General features: G+C 49.7%; 1 protein-coding gene across 2 annotated transcripts; it reads right to left on the bottom strand.

Moving 5' to 3' along the window:
* Positions 1-1,894: 1,894 nt before the first annotated feature.
* Positions 1,895-5,732, bottom strand: LOC123417243. 2 transcript variants are annotated; one of them, XM_045106890.1, is made up of 4 exons: positions 5,385-5,732; positions 3,419-4,100; positions 2,651-2,798; positions 1,895-2,513 (listed from the first exon to the last, which is right to left on the bottom strand). In XM_045106890.1, the coding sequence occupies exons 2-4, from the start codon at positions 3,954-3,956 to the stop codon at positions 2,432-2,434; spliced, it is 768 nt and encodes a 255-aa protein (XP_044962825.1). In that variant the 5' UTR covers positions 3,957-4,100; positions 5,385-5,732; the 3' UTR covers positions 1,895-2,431. The 2 variants fall into 2 exon arrangements, with proteins under 2 accessions (XP_044962825.1, XP_044962833.1); XM_045106898.1 differs by having other exon boundaries at positions 3,419-4,096; positions 5,385-5,456.
* Between the last annotated feature and the right edge of the window lie 5,334 nt (positions 5,733-11,066).

Genomic DNA, 11,066 nt, shown 5'->3' with positions numbered 1-11,066 from the left:
TACCCCTGTCAAATCTGAGTGATTGAGTGTTGAGGAGACTATCTTTTGAAGCACAAGAGCAATGAGTTCATTGTTCTACCGCATCTATTATATTTTGGAGGGTGGTGCCTCCTAGATTGGTTAGGTGTCGCTTGGTTGCCTCCTACTTCGTGTTGTGGAGTTGAACCAATAAGTTTCTACGGGCAAGGAGATTGCCTACTTCGTGAAGACCTATCGTGAGTGAGGCTAGTCATGTGTGGACGGAAGACATGGTGGAATAGACAAGGCCGCTTCTTCATGGACCCCTTGTGGGTGGAGCCCTCCGTGGACTCTCGCAGTTGTTACCCTCCGTGGGTTGAAGTCTCCACTAACATGGACATACGATAGGTCCACCTATCGGAACCATGCCAAAAATTGTCGTCTTGATTCTTTGCCTTTGATCTTCCTAAACTCTACTCCTTAATACATGTGCAAAGTCTTTACTTTCCGCTGCCATATTTGTTGACTAGAATGTGTAGGGTGCACTAGACTTGTTAGAATTGCTAAAATCTGTCAACCATTAGAACTGGGAAAAGGCTAGGATTTTAATTCACGCAAGTAGTCTATTCACCCCGCCCCCCTCTAGACACCTCTTCTATCGATCCTACAAAATCTCATATGTGGGGGTGATGAATTGGTGTGTCATCTTGCACAACATGATCATTGAGAATGAGCAGGACGAGCCATCGTTTGACACTGAACCATATTTCTGACAGGGTCCTCTTGCAGATGTTGATCACCACGTACCGGCAGCATGGACTGCCTTCCTGAATATGCGTCAGGAGATCCGAGACTCACAGGTGCATCAAGAACTGCAACACGATCTGATGGGGCACCTATGGAGGCTCAAGGGCAACGCCTAGTTCGATGTATTTTAATTTGTGTTCAAATTATGAGTTTGCTTTGTTGAACTATTTGATTTGTATTGATTTCTGTGATGAACTTTGTGATCAAAATTATTATTTTTGTTGAATTTGTGCTCAAGTAACGAATTTGAGTTGGAACTTGGCGGCTGGGGGCCGACTGGGAGCGAGAGCCCCTTCCCTCCCCCCCCCCCCCCCCACACACACACACACACAAAATAGCATCCGCAAGCCCCCAAGAGGCGCTAATTTACGCCTAAAAATGGGCCCGGGGGGCTAGAGATAAATCAATGATTTTGAAGCACCTACAAAACAAGTTGAAATCTTGAAAGATCAAGATGCGACTTAGCTTATAAACTTTCTGCACATGCATCGGAATCTTCGTGATTGTCAGCTGCAAGCGCAACTGTTCAATGATATGGTGAAGCATATATGACCCGTAATGAAAATCAAAGAGCAAATGAGTGTTTGCGTGCTTCAAATAAATTTTATGTAAATACTACTTATGTTCAGTATCAACATTTGTTTTTTTATGGTGCATAGGTTTACATGAATTTATGAGATATATGAATACGGAAAAGGAAATATGAGAGGTCATCTCCGAGATGGCCGGATTTGCTCAATGCTCCTATAGACGCACTTACTTACCACATGTGTCATCTTAGAGAGCGTTCCATAACCGAATCATTGACAATCTGTTTGGGTCATTCGAATCTGGGATATATGTATTATTATCTCACAAAGTACATTTACAGTAGTTCTATCATTGATTATCTTCAAAACCATATTATGGAATGAACTAGCAGTCATGCACTCGTGTAGAGACTATAGAGCATTCCAGACCCCAAGAGTCAATAAGTCATATAGCACCGACAAAGCAGCTAACCAATCTCAGGTCAAGCCTGTGTATTAAATGGCATGTGCCCAAGATTTGCCATCTATTCTGGACGCAACGCCATGTGAGGAGGCTCACCATTAGAAACACACGCGTAGCGAGAGACAAGAAACACCGCTGGATCTGAATCGAATCTGATTGCTTAAAACCATCATTGACACTCCATTATTGTACACAAATAACAAATGCAACCGCCGTGCTGTACACGTACTACAGCGTAGGGATCCACGCCGCCCAACGCCCACCGCCCACCGCCACCGCCCAGAGCCAGTGACACTCCCAGCAGTCAACAGTGTGAGCCACGCCAGCTTCAGCTCAGGACCATGTCAGATTAGACTACTATTATCATCATCAACACCAACTAAGCAAGCCTTATTATTACTGATTGAAACCGTCATCGTCATTATACAGCTTGCGCTCGAGACTTACCAGGTGGCGCCATGGCCGCCAGGAAAGTCCACTCCACTGGTTAGCATGCGTAGAACCCGGCGGGGGGACGCCGCACACACGCTAGAGAGGGTTCATTTACAGCGAGGCCTCCTCGAGGTGCGCTAAACAAAACAAAGCCTCGTCGTGGATTTACATCGGCCGGCCTGTCGGTGGGAGGGAGCTTTCAAAATGGCGGGCGGGGAGGGCGTGTCATGGCGGCCGGCGGTCAAGCCCGGCCGACGTGCTCGTGCCGCGGCCTTTCCCCCCTGGGGACGGATCTCCAGCCCCGGTGGTGCGTTTCGTAGTTGCTGCAAAGGTTGAAGGAAAGTGAAGGCGTCAGCAGCATATCATAACATGGTACAAACAAAATAGGAGAAGCTCCAGGTCTTGAGATTCGGGTTTCAGTGGGATGCATTGTTTGGAAAATGACTGAGTCTTTACATACTTGGGAGCCGCAGATGTGGACGCGTGAGGTCTGACGTTAGAATGGTTCTTCTTGTAGAACCGAATGGAGATCAGGCTGCTATGTTCTCTAACCGAAGATTCAGGTGATCCGTGGAAGCTTACTCCAGATGCTTGCCTTGAGCAAAACCCTGCAGTGTAAAGAACAGAACAAGGAAATTTAGTGCGCTATTTTTCTCTTAAGACCAACGGCTTTTTGAACCACATGGCCTAACAGCTGACAGTACATAGTGCTTGACTACTTGAATCAAATATATATACCACACAAGTGGATCTTCGCATTGCCCAGTGTAAAAAATATGCCACCCCCAACTACATCTAAACTAAACATTAATTCTTGCATAAACATTAATTCTTGCATAAATGACACGGATGAACAATTTGACAAGCAAGGACATGGTAAGAAACTATTATGTAAAACATCAAATATGAGTGATATATATACCAGTTGATTGCTTGATAATAAATCTGGCTGTTAAAAAAAGTAAATTCTAATGAGGGAATAACAATATTGTCTAGATTCATGCTATGTGCTCAGGATTTGATATGATTAGTTGTAAAGTGTACAAAGTTAACTTGCATCGGCAGTTATCAGTATCAGTGTATCATCAAGACACTTGCATTTGACAAGAGTTGATGTCGGGACCAAGAAAGTTTTTGCTTCCTTTGTAAACAAATTTTTGCTCTTCCAAACAAGTATGACATATATGAGATAGCAAGTGATAATACTTCCATAACCAATTTGGTATACCTTGCCAGAGTATGACGAGGCAGAAAATAATGGTGATGATCATGGGACAGAAGTTGCTATTTGAGGAACCCTGTTTGCCATTCTTCATCTTCTTCAAAGCCTTCATCCGCTCAATCCTTGCCCGCTTCAACAAAGCAAGCTCATTCAGCTCATTGAGGAGCTTCTGGTCAGAAGCATCCAACGGCAAATGCGTCGGCGGCCTTGGTGGCCGCGGTGGTTTCTTGGAGCTGGACCGCTTCTTCTTTGCCTTCTCACCTCCAGAACTGTCCAGAAGGCCCAGCTTCTCCTCCCCCTCGGACTTCCTGTCATCTCCATTCTTGGAAGCGGTTTCCATAGCGGGCGAGGAACAATCCATGTGTTGATTCCCGTCATCCTTGGTGTGCATGACGCGACTCAGCCCGCCATTTGGCGGCGTTCTTGGTGGGCTCACTGCAAAATTAGCATCCATTCCATGGCCATGCTCGCTAATAAGGACGTTGTTCCCGCTCTCCAGGTCGATCAGAGCATCCCGCTCGCTCGCTCCCTTGTTGGCTTCCATCAGAACTGGAAAAACAACGCCTCTAAAGCATCAAGAGACAAAATCTCTGGCTCCCACTTTGACCCCGGGACCAACGCTCGGATCAAATGCTCCCCTCCCAAAAATTGCAAGAAACAGCCTCTGAGAAACTGCCTGCCTGCCTGCCTGCACAAATAAGTTTGGCCACAAGTTAGGTCAGTTGGTTAAAAGTCCACATTCCAGAGTTGTGCCCATGGATTTCAAAACAACAGAAACAAAATTCAAGCCTTTCTCCGCCAGAATTACCAAACCATCTAACAGATCAGCACTCTGAACCGCGCCTAATCACGACATAAAAATGGAAAACCAGCCATGTAACACTAGCACAAAAGGATAACAATGATAGGAGACACTACCAGAGTCCAAAGGGAGGTAGTATAAATTAAAGGAGGGAAGAGGCTTCCTTGGATTCTAAGGACAGCTCCTCAAAAGGAAGAGCTGCAACAACCCCCAATACCCGAATCAAGAAGAAACCTGGGAGAGAATCACGCAAAGCCCACAAATCTTTACCCTGCTTGAACGCTACACGCAGGGCGCCGCCGCTACCCACTCCACCCCCGTTCACACGCACGTTTGCATTGCAATCAAACAAAGCATCGCATCGCATCGCATCTGATCGGTTACACACGGCGGAGAGGCGCGCTGTCCCTCCATTGTTTTCTGTTGCTTCGTTTCAGGGGAAGCGGGCGAGGCGAGAAGCAAACGGCTGGTCACGGTTCGGAACCACCGCCATTTTTTCCGGGGACAGCGACGGCTATTTTTAGCCTTTCCCCGAGCCGGGAGAATCCGGCGAGGGGGCATCCGCATTTCAAGCCGTTCTAAACAGGGGAAACCGGAGCAGGCCACCGAATTTGTGCGGGGAGGGGTAACGGAACCGCCGATTTCCGCCCGAATCGGGGCGGCAAATCCGCCGAAAGGCAACAGAAATCAATCAATTAATGAATACGGCAGCAAGACAGCGCAAAGGACGAACAAATCGGTGGAGCTATTTGGATTTTTGTTGACCTATCCGCTGCTGGAAACAAGCGGAAGCGACGAGGGGAAGGGATGGGCGCGGAAGGGAACAAGCCCCGCAAGAATCCAAGGGAATGCCGCTCCGCCGAGCAAATCGAGCCGGGGGGGAAGGGACGGACACGATGCATGAACAGGAACTGAACAGCTCGGACGGAAACCATGGAGGCAATCTCCGGCCTGCAATCCATGGAGGCGAGGAGGAGGCTCACTCGAACATCGAAATCGAATAAAAAGATTCAAAACAACGGCTCTATCACCCGTGATATAATAATCAGACGAAGCAAAAGAAGCCATCTTTCCGCCCAACCCCATCAAGAATCCCGGGCCCTTTTCACCCCACAAATCAAGAAGAAATCCCCAACCAACGGGCACGAAAAGCAGCGGCTGCGAACCCACCTATCCGGCGCCGGCGACTGATGATGGCCTAGCAGCAACGGCCGATCTCTCTCCCCGGCGAATCGAGAGCTCCGCGGCGCGGTCACCGATGGGGGCTGCGGCAATCCAGGCGCGGGCCGCGGACGAGGCGGGGGTGGGGGAGGAGGCGACCTGGCTGAGGGATCGAGGAGGAGGGGAAGGACCGGAGGAGGAGGAGGCAGCGGTGGGGGTGGGGGGTCCTTTGCCCTGGGTGGGGTGGGTTGGGGTGGAGCTTGGAAGCGTCCGGATTTGCCTCGGATATCACGCGCCCCGTTTGATTTAGTATTTACTTATTTAACCTCTCAGATTTGTTCGCTTTGTGAGGGAACCGGTTTCTTTTCTTTTCTTCGGCTCCTTTTTGGGGGTGCCCGGGTTGGTGGGGGCCGTCGGATCGGGGAACGGACGGCTCGGATCGCGTGGGAGCGGTGGGGAGAGGGAGCCAGGGAGTGCTTAATTTAGGGCGGTCGAGAGAGAAAATTGTTTTTTCCTGTGTGTGTGTCGCGAAAATGCGGGATTTTGTGGTTGCGGGAGGAATATTCGGTGACGCTACGTGTCCTCCTCTTCGTCCTTCTCGTGCGTTTTCGTCGGTCGGTCGTGCCGGCAATCCGAACGACCAAATAGTGTTTTATACGACCCGTCTCCCCCTCTCTCTCTCTCTCTCACCCTCGGCAGCGATTCTTACATTCAAATCGAAGGATTTACATGTACGAAAAAGTGCTTTTGAAGCGGAATAATCCGTGGGAAATGTTAGCCTCTGCGTATGATAGTTTGTGGTAGTAGAATCGTGGCATAGACAAATGGGCATTGGCTTTGCGACTTGCGAGCCTTATCTTGAGGCGTACGTATGTGCGTGCAGCTGTGTTGTTTAAGCCAAAGATTTGAACCCAACCTGCCCAGCACCCACTCACCGACAAGCAAGCAGTTGGTCATTGCCCGGTCTGATCTCCTCTCCTCCAACCCCGTCCTGCCCCGACTAGAGCCTCGCCACGATCGACAACCGGCTCCCTCGTCTAATCCAGCTCCGTCGGTCGCTCCAGTCCAACCAGAACTGGCAGCGGCGGCGGCGGCGGCAGCAGCAGCAGCAGATGGTTAAAGAATCGAGTGGATAACCAACCAACATCTGGCGCCCTAAAACGCATCTCGCTAGCTATCATCTAGTACTGCTACCATTGTGAGGAGTGCACATCGCCGTCCCGTCCCACGAGACACGAACGAGTTCTATCCAGCTTTTGCTTTGCCTTTGCATTTGCCGTGGGGTCGACAAATGGAAAGGGCCGACACGGCATGCCCGCACTGCTCGCCAGCTCGGCGAAAGGGAGCCTCGACCGCGACCGCCGGCCGCGACGGAGTGCTGCGCGCGTCGACGCCACCTGTCATCCGCTACGTGCTACGCAGGTCGACACAAGAAATACAGGAACACATGTCCTGAAAAAACAATGGAAAGAAAGAATGGGTTGGTAGTATCTTTGCTTTAGGCATATCCAGGATTTCTGATTTGTTTGTTGGTTTGGTTTCGGCGTGCGGGGCCTTCGTTTTGCCTGTTGTGAGTGAGGCTGCGTGCACGTAGGGTACGACTTTCGTTTTGTTTGTTTTTCTCGTTTCTTGAGGGGAGACTTTCGTTTTTGTTTGCAAGACCCGCGTCCATGACTTCCAGGTCAATGCCTCCGTCGGGTTTGACTGGATTTCTTTCTGTTTTTCTTGTCAGGCATTGTGACACTGTTCTGGCGTGGCAAGGTCATACGACAAAAATCTTACAGATTTTGGTAGAGCTGTTTTTAAAGATATAAATAAATCTCGTTTATGATAAAAAATGTGTGAGCAGACAAACATTTCAGAACCTATATTTGTAGAAAACAAACTATGCCCATTCTTGTCCCCACGCTATGACAACACTTTTGGCGTCGCATCCTAGCAAGGTCTCGGTGAATGTTCGCGGTGAAATCGAATTCACTGCATCGGGCCGATGTGTTGAGGCTGCGGCCGGATGCACCATGCACCTTGTGTGGCCGGTTTCGGCTTTCACATGCTCGTTTCGGGGTTCGGCAGACGGCGTTACATTCCGTCCTCGCGTGCGAGTCAGCGCAATATTTGCCCTTCGAAAATTACCAAGAAATGATCGATACCTAGTTGTGTATTTCGAATAGGACGCACTCGGTTCGAGATCAACCTGAAAGAGATCGAGTTCAAGGACCAATTCAGGGACTACTTCATTGCGCCATGGATAGTGATACGAAGCATGCCATGATCATCCATATGGATATGACGCCAACACCTCAAACTACAAGTGGGCCCACCCATGACACGAGCTCCTACTCGTGTCATTGAAAACGAGGTGACATATCTCCTTGCTCACCAATCATTTGATCCACTCGAGACATGACCGCTATCTCAAGCGGAGACCCTCTCCATACTCACTTGTTCAGCAGGAGACCATGGACCAATCGTGAATGAGTACGAAGAAGAAGAAGAAGTTGAAGCTGAACACCCCAGCGACCGGACGACCGAGCCCGGTCGAAAGTCCGAGCCGTCCCAGCATCCGGACGCCCGAGCTCGGCTGGGCGACCGATGCCTAGAGCCGCCCGAGTCCTCCCGCCACAGCGCCTGGACAGTCGACACCGCTCGGACGTCCGGCCTCGCTCCGACAGGATTAACCGCTCGGACTTTCGAACCCGCCGGACAACCGAGCCTCAGACGACTGGCGCGCCCCGGAAATCCAACACCACCACTCCCGAACAAGAGTTGTCAGACGACCGGACCTCGCCGGACGTCTGAGCCCCTCTGAACCTTCGGACGACCGACCACAGTCTGCGCACATGTCGTTGGGCCACGACCCATGTACCCCTCTATTTCGCCTTGGACTATAAATAGACCACCTCATCCTCCTTTCTAGGGGTTAGCTTTGATTTGACAGACTATTGTTAAGCTTAGCTCCATCTACTATCTTTCCTCCCCATGAAGATGTCTTCATGTGAGAAGATCCATAGTGATGCCAAGGCCCCTATCTAGGGAAGATCCCCTCATGGATACAAGGCCCCTCTCATAGGGAAGACTATCGTTACCGTATCCTTTCATTGACCTTGGATCGTGTATCCCCATGTGTTTATGTGGATCTAGTGCATGTGTGATTTGAGGATTGTTCTTGAGTTCTTGTGTTTCTCTTGATTTTTCCTCTCTTTCCCCTCCAAGTGTGAAAAGATCAACCATCGCGGGTGTGCCCCGTATCATATTGGTATCATGATCCAGGTTGATTCATACCTTGGAGTCTCACCCCCCACTTTGTAGCCAATCTTTGCTTTGATTTCACCTAATTTCGAAAATTCCCACAAAAATAGCCATACCAAAATTTCTTGGATTCATTGGACTTGAAGAGATTTTGTTGGTTTGGATCCGTCGATTTTGTTGTGGACAAATGGATCTACCTTTTCCTAACCATCCTCACCTTTTTCATCGGCCAAATCGCCCAATTTTTTTGAATTCATCAAATTTAGCCTTGAGTTCATATGCTGGCCGGTCCACACGCGTCGTACGACTCAGCCACCAGGACGTCTGGACATCGTCGGACGACCAAGACCGTTGGACGCCCGAGACTGTCGGACGACCGAGCCAGCCCGGACATCCGGACAACCCTGTCCAAACTGAATTTTCCCTGCGATTTTTTTTGTTTTCTTCAACAATTTCTTCCGCATTTTCTACCGCCATTTCTTCCACAACCCGTTTGCATTTGATATTTTGAGTCGCGAGCTTTGCCACTTCCTAAGGTGTTTTGGCCAATTAGGAGTGGTTCTACACCGACATCGTCGCTCATCATCGCCCGAATCGACGCCAACCAACTCATCATTGACACCACACCATAAGCAAGGACGGTAACCGCGATGACACTCTTGACTTATACCCTTACCATTGCATTATTACCTCGAGCCTATTTGTGTTACTTGCCTATCGATACTAGCCATCGAGTATTGCGTGTCACGCTACTTGTGCACTTTAGTGATACATACGTCGCATAGCTACAATAGCATGCATATCCCATATGTATCATCTTTGTATCTCATTGTGTCATAATAGTTCCCGCGTGCATAATTGCTATCTTGGTGTGCACGTCCCGCATAGTCAATCATTTCTAACATAGTGACTCATTCATATCATCGCCAAAAGAAAAAAGAAAACCAAAGCTTTTAAGAAAGTGCAAAGAGCAATAGCATGGCCAAGAATTACATAACATATTGGATCATCTTGGATCATATTGGCACCATCATATCACTTAATCATCTTCAATCACTTGAGCGAGAGACATTGTGCCTCATACATATAGCAAAAGTTGGGAATACGAAGACGACACATTTTGTTTCTTATAGGGTGTGCACAAGTTCGTATCACGCCCATTTGAGCAATCGTGCTAGCGTCTTTCTAGTGTTGTGGAACATGAGCGTTTCCGTGGAAATCACATTTTGTGCTCATCTTTTGGTTGCACGAACCCACTTTTCTATCAGTGTGTGTGTTTCCGTATACACTCATTTGCTATTGAACTACCTTGTCTTACTTGCGAATTTGTGAATTTCTTTCAACATTATTGAATCTCATTTTGAACCGCTTGAATTTTGTGCCACCATCCTAAGCAAGCTCCTCCATAAGCTTTATTTGTGTAGGTGTGAGAAGGACAATCTTCGGTACCAATTCTGCTATTTCCGTAATTGCACATCGGGTGATCTCGATTCATTTTCAACTTTTGGATCGCTAAGAGGCTGCCAGCCAGGTCCCACCCGATACACTTTATACTTATTGTATGCCAAGGGGTTGACATATAAAACCACTCGTACCGCCCTATGCAAGGGGTCGGTTGATCACACACGCACACACCACACAGGAGATGCAAAGAAAGCTCCCAACTCCTTCTTCCTCCTCCGCCATACAGCTCAAGTAGCCCTAGCCGATGCATCAACCAAAACCAGCAGGACTTGGGATGTTACCTCCCACCGAGGGCCCTGAACCTGGGTACATCGTGTGTCTCACACCGCTTGTCCCCAATCCCGTCTCCCGAGCCCGTCGGCGTTTTTACAGCCCCAACCACGTTCGATAAGCCACCCCATGGCATTTGTCGTGAGAAAATGACGACAGTTGGTGCCCAACGTGGGGCCGTCTGCGGCGCCAGTCGGAGTCACACTTCGGGCGGGACCTCTCGCCAACTCCGCCGAACGCATCACGTACGAACTGATCAGCACGGTCGTGGAGCTCTCCCTCGTGGAAGCTTCCGCGACATTGAGCCCCGGCTCCACCTGCTCCACAGGCCTCGCCGTCGTTTCTCCTGATGAGTCATGCCATAGACACGCCTCGTTTGACATAGACGACCTTTGCGAGCTCTTCAGCAAGTTGCGGCTCGATGACGCGCATGCGTTCGACGAGTACCCTAGTGAGGTGCTGGACTGCACCGACCCACCATCATTCGCGGGGGCGACCACCTTGAGCGGTGCCAGCAACCTTCGCATCCTCATGGAGGTAATGGCCGCCGGCTCCACCACGAGCTCCGGTGGCACCAGGGCGCATGCGGACACAGCCGCTGTTGTGTCTTGCTCCAGAGCCGACGCACGCGCGACCGCCACCGCGGCTCGCCCTCGTACCTCCGATCCTCTCCGCTCCACACTTGAGGGGCTGAGCACCCCCATCACG

Source organism: Hordeum vulgare, chromosome 1H (assembly GCF_904849725.1).
Source record: "Hordeum vulgare subsp. vulgare chromosome 1H, MorexV3_pseudomolecules_assembly, whole genome shotgun sequence".
In the NCBI taxonomy this organism is placed as follows: Eukaryota; Viridiplantae; Streptophyta; class Magnoliopsida; order Poales; family Poaceae; genus Hordeum; species Hordeum vulgare.
This window is presented reverse-complemented; position numbering and strand designations above follow the sequence as displayed.